Raw genomic sequence first — 14,737 nt, forward strand, 5'->3', positions numbered from 1 at the left:
ACTCATACTACACAACCATGGTGTCATCTGGTGGCTCTGCTCTGTGCTGTCATTGATCTCACTCTGTGATTCAGGCTGCTGCTCTCTGGAGCATTACAAGTGACCACACCACTAGCACTCATATTCCATTGGCCCAAACCAAGTTGCTGGGCCAGCTGAACTTTATTGGGGTGGGGAACTGTACTGCTCCTTCAGGAAGGGGAAATAGATATTGTTGAACTGTGATATGACCTACCAGATATTCCTATGCCTGGGTCTAACCTCCTCTGCCTGGGTCCAACATCATTCATGAGCCTTGGCTCTAGTGCATACCCTCAGCAGCCCTGCAGGCTCTGGCTCAGCGTCCAGGGTAGGAGTTCTGCTAAGAGAAAAGTGAGGCAGGTTTAGAGAAAGTGGTGGTGAAGAAGTGACCTGCATCTGCCTCCATTTACTCTGCTCAGCTAGGAGCAGCTCTGCTAACCCAGGGAGAGGTTTTCACTACAACACCATCTCTCTTTACCTGTAAAAGATAGCCATTAGCTGCAACTCAAGGAATTAGTTTTCTAAAGATAAACCATTGATGGGAGAGGGCGAGTGGCCTGATATTGAAGGTAATGGAGTCACAGTTGGGAGACAACCCAGTGGCCAACTTTATAGTTGATTGATTTCACTGAGTCTTGCTTTCTGTCCCTCTCTCCCTCCATTCATGATTTATTGAGCACTCTCTCTGAGTGGGTCACTGTGCTAAGCTGGGGTAATGAATTCAACTGAGATGTGGTCTCTGCCTTTAAGGATCTCACAGTCAGCCGGGTGCAGTGGCTCACGCCTATAATCCCAGCACTTTGAGTGGGCAAGGGAGACTAATCACTTGAGGTCAGGAGTTCAAGACCAGCCTGGTCAACATGGCGAAACCCCATCTCTACTAAAAATACAAAAAAATAGCTGGGCCTGGTGGCACACACCTGAAATCCCAGCTACTTGGGAGGCTGAGGTACGAGAATTGCTTGAACCCAGGAGGTGGAGGTTGGAGTGAGCCAAGATCACGCCACTGCACTCCAACTGGGCAATAAAGCAGGACTCTGTCTCAGGAAAAAAAAAAAAATAATCAAAGATCTCATAGTCTAATGACCACAAAAAGTATACAATTTCAGAAGGTGTTAGATATTTACTTATTTTGCAATGGGTAAATGAGGCATTATTCTAAATTTTTTATTAAGGCTCCAGGATGGGCCCACTCTTATTTGTACAGCATCTTTTTTGTTTTGTTTTGTTTTTGAGATGGAGTGTTGCTCTGTCGCCCAGGCTGGAGTGCAGTAGGGCGATCTTGGCTCACTGCAACCTCCGCCTCCTGGGTTCAAGCAATTCTCTTGCCTCAGCCTCCTGCCTGAGTAGCTGGGATTATAGGCGTCTGCCACCACACCCGGCTAATTTTTGTATTTTTAGTAGAGATGGGATTTCACCATGTTGGCCAGGCTGGTCTCAAACTCCTCACCTCAAGTGATCTGCCCATCGTAGCCTCCCAAAGTGCTGGGATTACAGGCATGAGCCACTGTGCTCGGCCTGTAGAGTATCATTGTTATGACTAATAATAATACTACATGCACGTATGAGCCTTCATAGCATATGGGGTCTTTTTCACTTCAGTTGTCTAAATTGGCCTGCCCCAATCTTCTGGGCTTTGTAGTACAATTAGGACAATCTTAATTTTGTGGCTAGGTAAACAAAATACAAGAGAAGTGGCCTGCTCAAGGTCATGGTGGTTGGTTCTGACAAAGTTTGAGCTCATATAGGTAAAGGAATCTGAGGCCCTGGTGGAAACTTCGTTGTTCAATCTCAATGTGAACCTTCAGAGTGACATCACTGTCCCCACCCAGCCTGAGTCTTTATTTAGGAGAAGGGAAGAACATCTCCTTCCTATTCCTGAACTATACTTTTCTTGTAAGCCTGATCTACTGAGGAAAAAAAAAAAAAAAAAAAACACACCCACCACTCTTGTTGATTTCAATCCATTTGGTTTGTTCCAGGTCTTGAGGCCAGGGAGTTCGGTTTGCCCTCACAGCTGCCCCGTCCATTCCCACAGTCACCCCACGCTGTACATCGTCCTGTGGCCGTGCTGATGGTGCCTCCAGAGGCCGTGGCTTCTCCATCTCAGGCTGAGGAATGCTCTCTCCTCAGGAGCTCCCTCGTATCTCAGAAGAAATTGCCTCTGGAAGGTGGGACAGTGCTGAGAGCAAGGCCAGGAAGGACCCCTGTGGACACTCCCCAGGCCACTTCCTGACCCTTCTCTCTGTGCCCTCCAGGGGTCCCATCCTGGGTGAACTCTCCCCATGCACATCTCGGGGTGTGAAGGCTGGAGGGGCCTGCGGGTGGGTGGCTGGGTGGGGGCAGTAGGGAGGTGGGAGGGTGGGATTTGCCTGAAGTTTCATCAGCAGTTGGTGCCCTCAGCATCTGCCTCACCCCTCCCCCTTGCCTCCACCCTGCACTCCTCCTTCCTTTCTTGCTTCCCTCCTGAGTCTTCCCCTTTCCACGTTTCTGCCTCCTGTTCTTTATCCTGCTTCTCTCCTGATTCCCTTCTCTCATGGCTTTCCCTTTGAATAAGAAGGATGCTGGAATATTCATGGAGTCATCCAGCCCAGCCTCCTCTACCTGCTGACCTGAGGCTTAAAACGTGGACAGATCTGCCCAAGGTGGCCAGCTGAGCCAACAGCAGAAACTGCAGAGGTCCTGGTGCCCAGGCCAGGGCTCTCTGTGTCATGCCAGCTGCACTGGCTCCCCGCCCCCACCTCTGAGCGGCGTGGGTGTTAGATGGGTGTGCAAGGCAGGCAGTGGCGTGGGCTCCTTCACTCTGGCCCTCCTCACTGCCACCCTTTTCATTCTCTTTTTCTCCCTAACCCACTCTACCCAAGGAACACAGTTGGATTCAAGATCTTCACTCTCCATCAACATACCAGGGGAGTTGGGGGCTGAGAGAATCATTGGTCATGAAGGTGTCGCTTGCCAGGAAGACCTGAAGCAGAGATGGCAGTGCTTGTGTCATCCCCAGAGCCAACTCTAATGGGCAAGTAGCAAGTTCCTGGAGGGCTGCGTTGAGAGGGATTCCGGGACTGACTGGGCTGCCTAGGAAAGTGTTGTCTCCTGACAGCACTGACTAGTAACATGCTTACTCTCCCTGGCTTGAAGTGTTGCCACCTCGGGATGGCTGCCTTGCAACCGAGAAGAGAGTGAGTCTTAAGTAGAAGGATGCATCTCTGGTGGTTGAGTTTAGATGTCACACAACTGCAGAGAGAAGGTGCCAGCCATGTGTCTGCATGCTGGAAGCTGTTGCCATCTTATAGCCAGCCTTCTCCCCCAGCCCCTCCTAGCCAGTCACATAAAGAAGCACCCAAAATCCCAAACTGCATTTTTATTATTTTTTAATAAACTTTATTCTATATTACAAATAAGTTTTTTTTTTGTTCTGAACTGCAAAATAGGAATGCCTTATATTTACATACACAGGTATACAATTAATTATAACAAAGGTACAGAAGCTTGCCTTTACCAAGTTACAACTGGGCTCCAATTTAAATAGCATAGGTTTCCTTTTTAAAAACTTTTTAATTTTTTTTAAATATTTTACTAGGATACTCTTCTTTAAAAATCAAAACCAGAAGACCCTCTTCTTAGAGATCTCATCCACATACATTTGAGGCTCATTTTAACACTGTTGTCTAAAGATATGTTTTGCTTTGTTCTAACAAAGGGTCAATGTTCGAGGTGGGAGCTTTAGTTTGAAACAGAAGTGGGATGGGGCTGGAAGGGGGTGACTGGAACAGAGATAACCTGCCCTACCTCCTTCAACGGCTTCTCTATGTGACTCAAAGACCCCTGCCAGTTCCTTAAACCACCCATCCATCCTGTTTCTCCCCTTCTCTAGCATTTGAAGCTCAACTCTGGGTCATCTGGCTGGGCCAAAACCCCTGCATCATCCCCACACGTCGGCTCGCTGAGCCATTGTCTGTTGTGGTACCCTGGAGTTGCTGGTTGCTATGGTAACTCAGCAGGACCCTGCTGGAAGAGATGGGCTGGCCCCTACATGCTAAAGTGGGGAGGAGGGCAGTGGCATCCAATCCTTCCTTCCCACCTCGGGGCCTGGAGGCCTTGTTCCTGCTCAAAGCAGCCAACACACGACTAAGCAAAGACCGTATGTCTCAAGGACACCAGGCCAAGGTAGGGAGTGGTGAGGTGAGGGCTGTCCATTCTAAAACACAAAATCATTGGTTTCCGAATGGAAACAAGATTCTTTGAGGTAAGCTAGCTTTTCATTTTAAGAACAGAAGGTTTAACAAGTCAACAAGCTAACTAGAACGTCGGGGAGGGAGAGGAAAGGAGGACAGACAGATGAGCACGTGTATCCCATCTTCGTCCTGTGCCTGGATTGCGGCTGACTTCTGTGCACGAAAGTGTTCCTTAGTCCTGTTTGGTGAAGTGGTCTCGGTTTCTTAAGCGTCCTTTGGGTTGCTCTTTAACTGTATCCTCTGTTTTAAATTCTACTTTTGTAAGGGAGCCCTTCCAAAATGTGCTTGAGTCAAAAGATCAAAGATACTAACAAAGGAAGTTCTAATTCCAAATAAAGAAATTGCTGGAAGATGAGCTGCATAGACCAAGTCTACTTGCTTTTGCAATCCTGGCGGAGGGAAAGCTTGGGTCTTCCCATGACCCGTCCCTCACAGAGCCTCCTTAAAGTTTGAGGAAAGCTGATAAGAGATGTGTAGGATTCGGCAGTACCAGGGGCAGCCCAGAGAGCCAAGCATAGACATCAAAGCGGGTGGGAATGGAATAAAGTGAGGCTCCCGCAACCCAGGATTTTCAGCCTACCTGAATCACCTCACTACCTCTGCCAATACAAACAGAAAGTTCTTTTTGTATATGAAGGATTTTGTTTCGTTTTGTTTAACTTTGCTTTGCTTTCTGGTAGGCACCAGTCTACTCAAGGAATTTAATTGGGATCCTAATGAGTATGTATTTCTTTTACAACCAAAAAATTCTATATACTTTTAAAACTTGGATACTCCCTCTAATAAAAAAATAATTTTATGGGGGAGCAAAAATTTGTAGTAAAAAAAACAAAACAAAAACTCTCTCTTGCATGTCTGAAACTTTTACTGCAGTGGATTACTTTCCAAATGAGAGGAGTGGTCATTTAGGTTTCCTGTCATGAGCATGCCACCCTCAGCACCATGAGGAGAGGTTTGCAGAGTGTCCCAGCCTCACTCGGGAGCTGTGTCAGTGTTACCTGGGGCTGTTGTCTCAGCTCCCCACTCTATAAAATAAGGCTCTTGTTTCCTACATAGAGAATGCCTGTAGGGTGAGGTGGCAGGAGGCGGTAGGAGAAGGACTCCATCTGTCAAAAGTGTGGGGAAGCACCAGGAATAGCAGCAGCCATGTGAGATGCCACCCCTAGCATTGTCCTCATCCAGGGAATGTCCTGACCCATTTTTTTTTCAATGAGGGAGGCTCCTCCTGTCCTCTGAGCCTCTCCTCATCCCCTTGGAAGTCATAGGTTTTGCTCCCACTAACCGAGTAATTTGGACTTAACATCCATAGCAGGGCTCCCTTCTTACTTTCGAACTATTAAGATATACAAACAAAAACCAAACAACTCCAAAATCCCAAATAAATGGCCCACAGTTTTGTTTTGTTTTTTTTTTTTTTTAAAGGAAGAGGCTGAGGGTTCAAGGCCTCCTAGTCACCTGTCCTGAGAGCTGGCAGGAAGAGGGGAAGAGGCCCTTGATGTAGACGAGGACCAGGAGGGATGGCTGGGGGGGATTTGGGGCATGGGGAGAAGCCAGGGCACGGAGCTGCCTGGGGTAGGTCTTCTCTGGGGGCCAGGTGAGCTCCTGGAGGTGACTCAGTCATGGAAAGACCCCTTGAAGGCCTTGAAGAGCTGGCTGGGGCTGCTCACTGGGCTCACTGTTCCTGGAAGGAGCAGGGGAAGTTCCCGGAGAGGGGCTTCTCTGGGCCTTGTGCCTGCAGAGCACCTTCTTACCTGTGTCTGTCTGTCTTTCCCTCACTGCTTGGCTGTCTGTGAGGTGGGAGGTTTGTCCTTGACTGATAACAATACTGGCCCTTCGCTCGGTTAAGTATTTGACTTCACATTACTGCATCCCCTTAGTCCTGGGAAAGAAGACAGATGGAAATTGAGCTTTTCTTTTTAGGTCACAGAGGGTGGTGCTGAGACCTGGGCCCATCACAGCATCGTTCACGGCTCTGGAAACAGTGGTAAGGATTCTTCTTGCAGTGGAGGTCATTTGGGAAGTCATTGCTTGTGGATCCTCAGATGGGGACCCATAGGGCCTTGGCCAGACGAGGGAGCTCCTACAGCCAGGAAGGCAGCTTTGGGTGGGGTAGGATGGGGCTGGGGCAGTCACAGAGGGCTGGGCTGAGAGGTCTGAGCAGCTCCTGTACTCAAGTGGATAAATCGCCCTGGGACAGAGGCTATGCATGCAGGAGAGACAGGGTGGAATGAGGAGGGACAGAGAGGATGCTCGTGGCAGGAGGAGCACAGGCAGAAGCCAGACATGCAACGGGAGACACGGTACCAGGGACCTGGTTGCATGGGGGAGGTGGAGATGCTGGGCCAGTACATCAACCTTCACTGCTGGTGGGCGCAGGTAGCTGGGCCTGAGGGGACCAGGTCAGAGACCTTTCCTGTGGGTAACTCCTGCTTCTTCCTGGGAACAGTCCTGGACAGTCTGCCTCAAACTTTGGGATTTATTTAAAATAACTTCTCTTTCACCTGTAGCTCCTCACAAGCACCCAAGCTCACTTAGCAGGCTGTGGGGGCACAAGGGGTAGGCTCTAGGGCCTGGCTTTGGGTGCAGGGATCATGCTGCCATTGGAATGTACCTTGGCCTGTGGGACGCTTGGGTTATCCACTGTCCCCGAATTTAAAACCATACTGAAAGAAGAAGGTAAGAAAATATTTTCCTGAGGAAGTAACCGGCACGATGGCCACCTTCACTTAGTGGCACTATTTGCAGCTACCAAGAAATGTCAGGGTCTCTCCTTATGGGGAAGGACAAAGAATGGGCAAAAGCTGCATCCGGGGGGACTTGTGCCCAGGAGAAATGACCAGCCTACCACTCTGTTTCTTGTCTTCCTCTACTTATTCCTTAAAATTTAGGACCCCACAAAGCCCCCTTCTTCCCTGCTACCTTAAGCCCTTCTCTCTCCAACATGCAAAAATTCCCACCTAAACTTTGTCAGTGATTTTGATGGCTCAGTCTGGTACCATTTTCCCTGGGAGGGTACGGGATAAGTTGGAGGGGAAGGTAAGGAAGATGGCCTTTTCTCTCCTTCTGTCTGCCCAGGACTCAACATAATGGTGACCCTACAAATTAACTTTGCCTCGAGGGAGGCCGTGAAGGGGCCTCCATCCCACAGGACAAAGTTGGCCCAATTCCTTTCTCTGGGAGCCCGCAAGCCACATGGGCAGCCCCTGGATGTTTGCTCTGCCAGTGGGGTAAGGAAGATCCCTGGGGGAGTTTGGAAAAAAGATTTGGGTGGGGGATGGGGGGGGCAAGGACAGCTTTTTGACAATGTTGCTTGTCTTTGCTTTTAAATACCATATCACACGTGCACCAAGAATCCAAACGGAAGAAATGGAAAACAAACAGCAAAAGATAATTTTTATAAGCAAGATGGGCTGTGGCTCTGGATACCTGGCTCAAATTTCTCAGTCCCCAAGCAGGCCACGGGGACTGCAGCAAACAGAGCGGCAGAAACAACCCACCCACCAATTAAAGTCAAACCAGCCCCAAACCCCTCCCCCAGGAGAAATGGGGACAGCCAGAAAATTTGTCTGTCCTTATCTCCTCTTTCTTCCTAACCTTTCTATTTCTCTGAGGTGTTTGAAGTTTTTCTTATAACAAAAACATGGAAAAAAATAAAGTCCTGTACCGCCAAAGTAACAACAACAATAATCATCCGGTAAAAAATAAAAGCTTCAGCAGAACCGTGATAAGTAAGTCTTTTTTCTTTTTTTTTTTCTGCTTGTTTGATTTTTTCTCTTAACTGTGCAAAAAAAAAAAAAAAAAAAAAAAAAAAAAAAATCAAAACGCACTCACCCATACACACGTTCACACACGCAGCTTCCATCCAGCAAATCTGTGTTAAATACGTTTGTGTCTCTTTCCTCCCCAACCCTTTATATGTGCAAAAATATTGTAGTGACCGAGGTACTTCCTCAGACCGTCTCCCACATGCACCCTTTCTGGCCTTCCAGGTCCTGTGACTGACTTCTTGGGAGGGAATAAAATGATCAAGGATAGAAAAGTCAAGCTTCTCCACTTGGTACTGCACTTGCCAAAACCTTTGGTTATTTATTTATTTTCTTCCTCTTCCAATGCATTGTTTCCCATTTTCCTCTTCCCATTAGGTTGCTCATGTCTTTTCCACCATCTGTCCTCTGCGATGTCACATGATGCCCTGTTCCGAGGTCCAGGCCTCGGCAGGTGACCACCCTGATTTCCTATGGACAAGCGCCCTCTCCTTCCACCCACCAGCTCTCAGCATAGAAAGCAAGTAAGTGTTGAAATGTCCTGAAGCTGCAGGATGAATGGAGGAGCAAGGGGAAAGAGAAGGGGAACACTTCAAAAATCCTCCTACAAAGGACAAGAAATCCTTTTGAGCTTTCCGCCTACACCTGGGGCAGACACACACACACATACATGCACATGTGCTCCCACACATGTGCACATATTCATATCCAAAGGGGCAAGTGTTCTTAAAAGTACCGGATGCTCCATGGACTTTGCTGGAAATGGTGTGGTTTCTTCCCCAAGGGGGTCTCATTCTGAGTGGGTGACAAGGAACGATGTCTGATGGGGGATTGGGGAGTGAAGGCAAGACTGTGAATCCTTCTCCTCAACCTCACCTAAGATGTTTCTCCTTGTCTCCCATAGTGGTGAACAACTCCAGAGCAGAGGTGCCAACAGAGACTCCTGCTTAGGGTGGGAGACCGGACCAGACAGCACCTAAGGTCTCCTTAGGATGAAAGGTTCCTAGAACCCTCCATTAGACCATCTCTCCCCATAGCCTCTGCTTACCTAGTATCCACTTCTAGGCACACATTTGCCTGCCTGGCTAAAATCGTGCATCTGTAGATGTGAGAACAGATGGGGAGATGGATGCCAAGGCCAAGGTCATTTGTATGTCCCTCTTCTTAATTCCAGCCAGGCCCATCAGCTCGACTCTTTGTCCCTCCCAGATCTGACAAGCTGGAGGCTGAGGTTGGCTGGCATTTTGGGCTGTCTCCGTGAGGCTTTGCTTAAGTCTGTTTCTTTCAAGGATGACTGCTGAAGAGATGAGGAAGGAGAATGATGAAAGAGACAGCTGAGATGTTGATGAAATCATTCCCAAAGAGGTCTGGACAGCCCAGTGACAAAGTCATCTGCATAGCAATGGCACCGGATTCTGCAGAGGGAACAGGGACTAGGCTGTTGGCCCCAGCCGTCTATGGAGTTCTCAGGAAGGATGGTGGGGATGGAGCCATGGAGATGGCTGGAGGTAGAATCTCCTAGATGCACTCTGCATTTCACGTTGACCCTTGATGAAGGGTGACAAAGGAGGGTGGAGATAGATGCTTTCTCTTGACAGCACTCAGGGCTCTGGTAATGGACTAGACCTATGACTATGATTGTGACTCATTTGAATTTGGGGGTAAATGGAAAACAAATTCTGCTTCCAGGGTAGATGCAACTCTCTTTCCTTTTCTCCCCCTCTGTGTTACATTTCTGCTGCTAGGATTCAGATGAAAAGGTCAGGAGCATCTCCATGGTGGAATGTAATTGCTATTCTTTCTCCTGCCTGGCTTTCTACTGGCGGGGGAGCAGGCAGGGCAGGCAGGTCCCTCTGGAGACCTGGAAAAGGACAGGAAGCCTCCGGACACCAGCCCAGTTGGGGAGAAGGAGCCTCAAGGAGCACCTCCCAGCTGCTCACACATGCCCTGCTCCAGCCACATGCAGGAGGTGTAGCCTTTCTTCTCACAGCTGCAAAGCGATCAGACCACTGGCTGAACCACTGGAGGTGGAACTGTGGGAAGGGAGAGCCAGGTGATGTCTTCCCAGTAAAGATAATACTGAACTCCTTCCTTGCCTCTTCCCTAGGCCAAGGCTCAGACCAAAGCAGGGGCTGCCAAAGTGGAAGGTGAAGTAGCAGCACAGAAACGTCTCCTGTCCCTGGCTCCTCATTCGTTATTTGCACCCTGCTGCTGACATGCACGGGGTCAGGAGCACCTGGGAGATAGAGGCCCCTCTGACGTCTTCTGGTCAGTTCCCTTGCCATGGGCCTGGCCATTCTTGGACTAACTGAGGGTCAGTGGCTTGGTCCAATCGTGTTGGCAGAGCAACTGGAAGAGAAGAGATCCAGGAAGGAGGGAGAAACGGAAAGAGGCAGAGAGAAAGAGAAACAGCGCTGCTCAGGGGATGCTGCTGATGCCAGTCGGAACTTGCACTTGGTAAAGATGATAATCTAGACTGAGGCACGGCTTGGTGTGTCCCCCTCCAGGGCGGCCCTGGAAGGACGGTTCTCAGCTGTCTAAGCTCATGAGGGTTATGACTTGTTCTAGTTTGTAGGCCAGTTTCTGCTTCCCACACTGGTCGTCGTGGTCCAGAGGTCCAAGGATCTGTGGAAGGGCCAAGAACAGGGAGATTACTCGTTTGTGTGTACAGGTCTGTGTTCTCAGGAGGCACAAAGATGGTGTGGATGTGGTCAGAAGTCCAGGAAGCCACAGGCATGTGCAGGGGCACACAGGACACTGCAGGGTAGGAGGAGACTTGGGGAGCATGGGCAGGAAGTTGTGGCAGGCATAGCATGTGAGCATCGGCATGGCAGTGAGCACAGGATGCCAGCACACACAGTCATGTCTGAATGACTGTGTGCATTCTACTGGCTACAAAAGATGGTAGACAGAGGGCAGAAGCTCTGCTGAAGACGCCTGGGCCGAGATGCTGCAGTTACCTGCAGGTTAGACAGCAGCTAGTTCCATATCCGATGGAAATACGTAGTGCTCAGCATGGAGCCGGAATGTGATTTCATGGATGTTAAGACATCCCACCCTTCCTCCCGCAGAAATAAAAATCCTCTCCATCAGCTCCTTGAGGCCCCAAATTCTACATTTAGAAAGTCATTTGTTTTCACTTTGCCTGTTAAAAAACAAATGTCCCTAGAAGAGTAAGACTACAAGATTTCCTGGTCATTAACACCTAATGGATAATGTCTATCAAAGCCTTTTCTGAAGGCAGGCAGTTAGCAGAGGACAATGACAGCCAGCAATTGTGGCCCATGATGAAAAATATGCTAGAATTTTACTCAGACTCAGGAGATGAGGGATAGAGTAAAGGCTCTGCCAGTTTCTAGATTGGTGATCTGAGGCCAAACAGGTAACCTGTCTGAACACTCAACGTCCTCAACTGTTAATGTAGGAATGACTAATCCACCTCCAGGGGAGAGGATGTCAGATAACATCTGTGAGCACCGTCAACACAAGGCCTGCCCCCCAAGAGGCACTAGACAATTGGGTGGAACCTACTGATGTTGCAGTTTGAGGGGCAGGGAAAAGAAGGGAGGGCAAGGAGATGAGAAGGAGGCTCAAGGGAGGCGCCCAGGGCTTTGGATTTCATGACCCAGTTAATGTTTCTTTAATTGTGGAAGCAGGATAGAGCTGGCCAAGAACTGTCATTTGTACGCACCATCATTTCATAGATGGGTTATTTAAACACCAAGGTAGACAGGTGTACTTGTAGACTAACAGAGAATCCTTTCTGAGATGAGACGGCTGGAATATTACACCGGTGCACACTATAGCATCCTTATTACCTTGCATTGCCGCAGGCAGGGGAAAACTCTGCCCCAGACCAGTACTAACCTGCAGACTGGCATCAGGGTCCCTCCCCTAAGGGACCCAGCACTGGCTTTCCCATGATGTAAGGGCCATAGAATTAGGCTGTTCATGGCCTGCAGGACTCCAGGCCTTGGGCCTGCTGGGTCTGCTTCTTTAACTGGGGGTTCCTGGACTCTCCTTAAGTGATGAGGATGGGAGGAAATAGAGAACTCGGGGCACAAGCTTCAGCTTCTCTTACTACCGTCCACTCAGAGAAGGTGGCTATGCTGATGCTCAGATGCAGGGAATTTGGATTCCAAGGATGGCCAGACCCATGGCAAGAGAGCTGACTAGAAGCCCAGGAAGACACAGGCCTCCTCCTACCCAGCAGTGTCGTGTGTGCCCCTGCACATGCCTGTGTCTTCCTGAGCTTCCTGGGCTGACCAGAAGATGTCTGAGGGGCCTCTCTCTCCCAGCTGCTCCTGACCCCATGCATAGGCAAGAAAACTCCCAAAGCACCATGGCACTGGCCAGAAAGAAGGCCTTGTCTATAGTGGCAATGACCCCAGGTGGGATTTTCCAGTGAGGGAACAAAACAGAAAACACATTCTATTTGTTCTGTTCTGTTCTGTTCTGTTCTGTTCTGTTCTGTTCTGTTCTGTTCTGTTCTGTTCTGTTCTGTTCTGTTCTGTTCTATTCTATTCTATTCTATTCCTACTCTACTCTACTCTATTCTATTCTACTCCGTTCCATTCCATTCCATTCTATTCTATTCCATTCTGTTTTGACTCACTTCTGTTTCATTTCTACTCTATTCTGTTTCTATTCTATTCTACAACATACCATATCATACCATACAATGCCATACCACATAGCCTGCCCATAGGAGTGAGGAGATGCCTGTTTAAAGAGAGTTAGATCAGAGAAAGATGTGGAAAACATAAAAAAGAAGAAATACTGGAGAGAAAATAAGAATTAGACAATATAAAAGAAACAGGTACTTATTTACATATCTAAGAAGCACAGGGATGAATGCAGAATTTATGGGATGGAGGGTTTCTAGCATCCCAGCCTTTGGAACACAGCCCCAGGTCCTCAGTGGTGGTTCCCCCAGCAGAGGTGGAGGTGTCTGTGGCGATGATCTCTTACATGGAGGCATGCAGGGTTGTCTTCATTCTCTGCCCCCTTCCATCCCAATGGGCCTGGAGCAGGGCAAAGCTTACCTCCTCGCTGTATTTGCCCACATAGGAAAAGATCTCTGAGAGTGCACTCATGGTGTTGAACTCATTCATGTGCATCCGGGACTGCTCAGCCAGGTATGCGTTCATGTCTTGGTCGCTGATGGCTGGCATCTTCCCTATGTCTGAGTAATACCTGTGGAGGGATGGAAATAGGGAGAAGCTGGAGTCGTGCATATGGAGTAGAGGAGAGATGGATGCTCCCAGCACCGTGTCTGGGGCCATGAGCTCAGCTTGCACTGCAGGTAGTGGGTACTTGTGCTGTGGCCACCTGGGGACCACTGTGGTCTCTCTCTCATCTGGGTTGCTGGGTCCAAACCAGGAAGAGACCTCTGCAGCTCTGGATGCAGGAGGCATAGAGGGAAGGGATTTGGGGAGTGGCCAAGACAGGAGAGGAACCGAGAGCCAGAGGGGCCCAACTCGGGCATCCTCTTTGCTCTCAGCTACCACACAGAGAGGTCTAGACTGTCTTGAGTTTCTCTAACGCCCCTCCCACAGACGCAAGGGATCTCCTCCAGCAGGGCCCGAAGGCTCTTCCGAGCGGTTGCTCTTCTCTGATGTCCTCCACTCTCTGGGGGCTAAATGGGAGGAGGCAGGGCTGAGGCTGCTCAGGGAGAGACTGGCAGAAGGCAATCAGTCACTGTCACTTGCAGCTGTGCACTGCTGTCAACTGGTTAATTAGATGCCAGCATTTACATTTTTAATTTCTGCAATTTGACATTTTATGCACCAAACCTCAACTCCCCCACCAGAGGGGGGTTGCGCAGTTTCTTAATGAGGAACTGAAAGGCCCAGTGTCCCCAAAGACAGCCACTTCTCACCCTCTCCTATGTACTTTTGGGCTTGTGGACTGCATAAAAGAGAAGAGGTAACTGCAATGACAGGAGGGCATCATAAACCTCAAGGTCTTGTGGTGGCCCAGCTCAGCCTAGCCCAATCCAGCCCATGCCAAATCCCTGTGGCTGCCATGCTGGAGAAAGTAAACCTGAAACCTAGGATCAGAGGGGATGGGGGAGGACAGTCTGCAGGGCAGGGACTAGGGTGCATGAAGCAAGGCACCTAGGCACCAAGTTTAAGAAAAGGCACTCACTCTTGGGGTTGTGCAAGTATTGGTGACAATGACAGACCCTGGGAGTTCTCAGAACTCGAATCTTGGTCAGAGGCTCCGGGACAGTCGTCTCCCTCTGCACCCCAGCCCTGTGTCTTTCCCAGCCCTATCCTTCACTTCTCCAACCAGGACCCCATCAGTCTTGTGCTGTTTCCCTGACCTCTAACTGTTCCCATCAGTGCCTAGGAGGTGGGTGAAGACTGGCAGAGATGGTTTTCCTGTGCCATCCCAGTCATCAGCTCAAGGGCCTGCAATGGAATGACAGTTCAATTTGCACCAGAGCATCCCTGGGCTAGTGAGGGCTGGGATGGCTTCCCTGCTCTGAGCCACAGTGGTACTGGGATTGCAGATCTATTGTTCTGCCTGGAAAATGGGGAGGCAGAGGGAGGGAGATGACAGCTGTGCTCCCTGGCAAGGGAAGGGGCTGGTCAGAGGGGACTCCCCTGGCCACATACCAGACACTTTGTCGACTGTTTTGCTGAACTGGTAGCATTTTGGCTGGGCAGGAGCCTGAGACAGGCAACAAGGCCAAGGGCGTAATAACATGGC

At 49.4% G+C, this 14,737-nt stretch overlaps 1 protein-coding gene across 2 annotated transcripts in view; it reads right to left on the bottom strand.

Moving 5' to 3' along the window:
- Nucleotides 1–3,375: 3,375 nt before the first annotated feature.
- Nucleotides 3,376–14,737, bottom strand: part of PLXNA4 (plexin A4) — a 451,572-nt gene continuing 440,210 nt past the window's right edge. For both annotated transcript variants that reach the window (XM_024358047.3, XM_024358046.3), the window contains exons 31-33: nt 13,066–13,216; nt 8,088–10,645; nt 3,376–6,135 (exon numbers count right to left, since the gene is read on the bottom strand). In XM_024358047.3, the coding sequence (XP_024213815.3) occupies nt 10,550–10,645; nt 13,066–13,216 (247 nt within the window). In that variant the 3' untranslated portion in view covers nt 3,376–6,135; nt 8,088–10,549. The remainder of the gene's footprint in view (nt 6,136–8,087; nt 10,646–13,065; nt 13,217–14,737) is intronic.

The sequence above is a fragment of the Pan troglodytes genome, chromosome 6 (genome assembly GCF_028858775.2).
Source record: "Pan troglodytes isolate AG18354 chromosome 6, NHGRI_mPanTro3-v2.0_pri, whole genome shotgun sequence".
In the NCBI taxonomy this organism is placed as follows: domain Eukaryota; kingdom Metazoa; phylum Chordata; class Mammalia; order Primates; family Hominidae; genus Pan; species Pan troglodytes.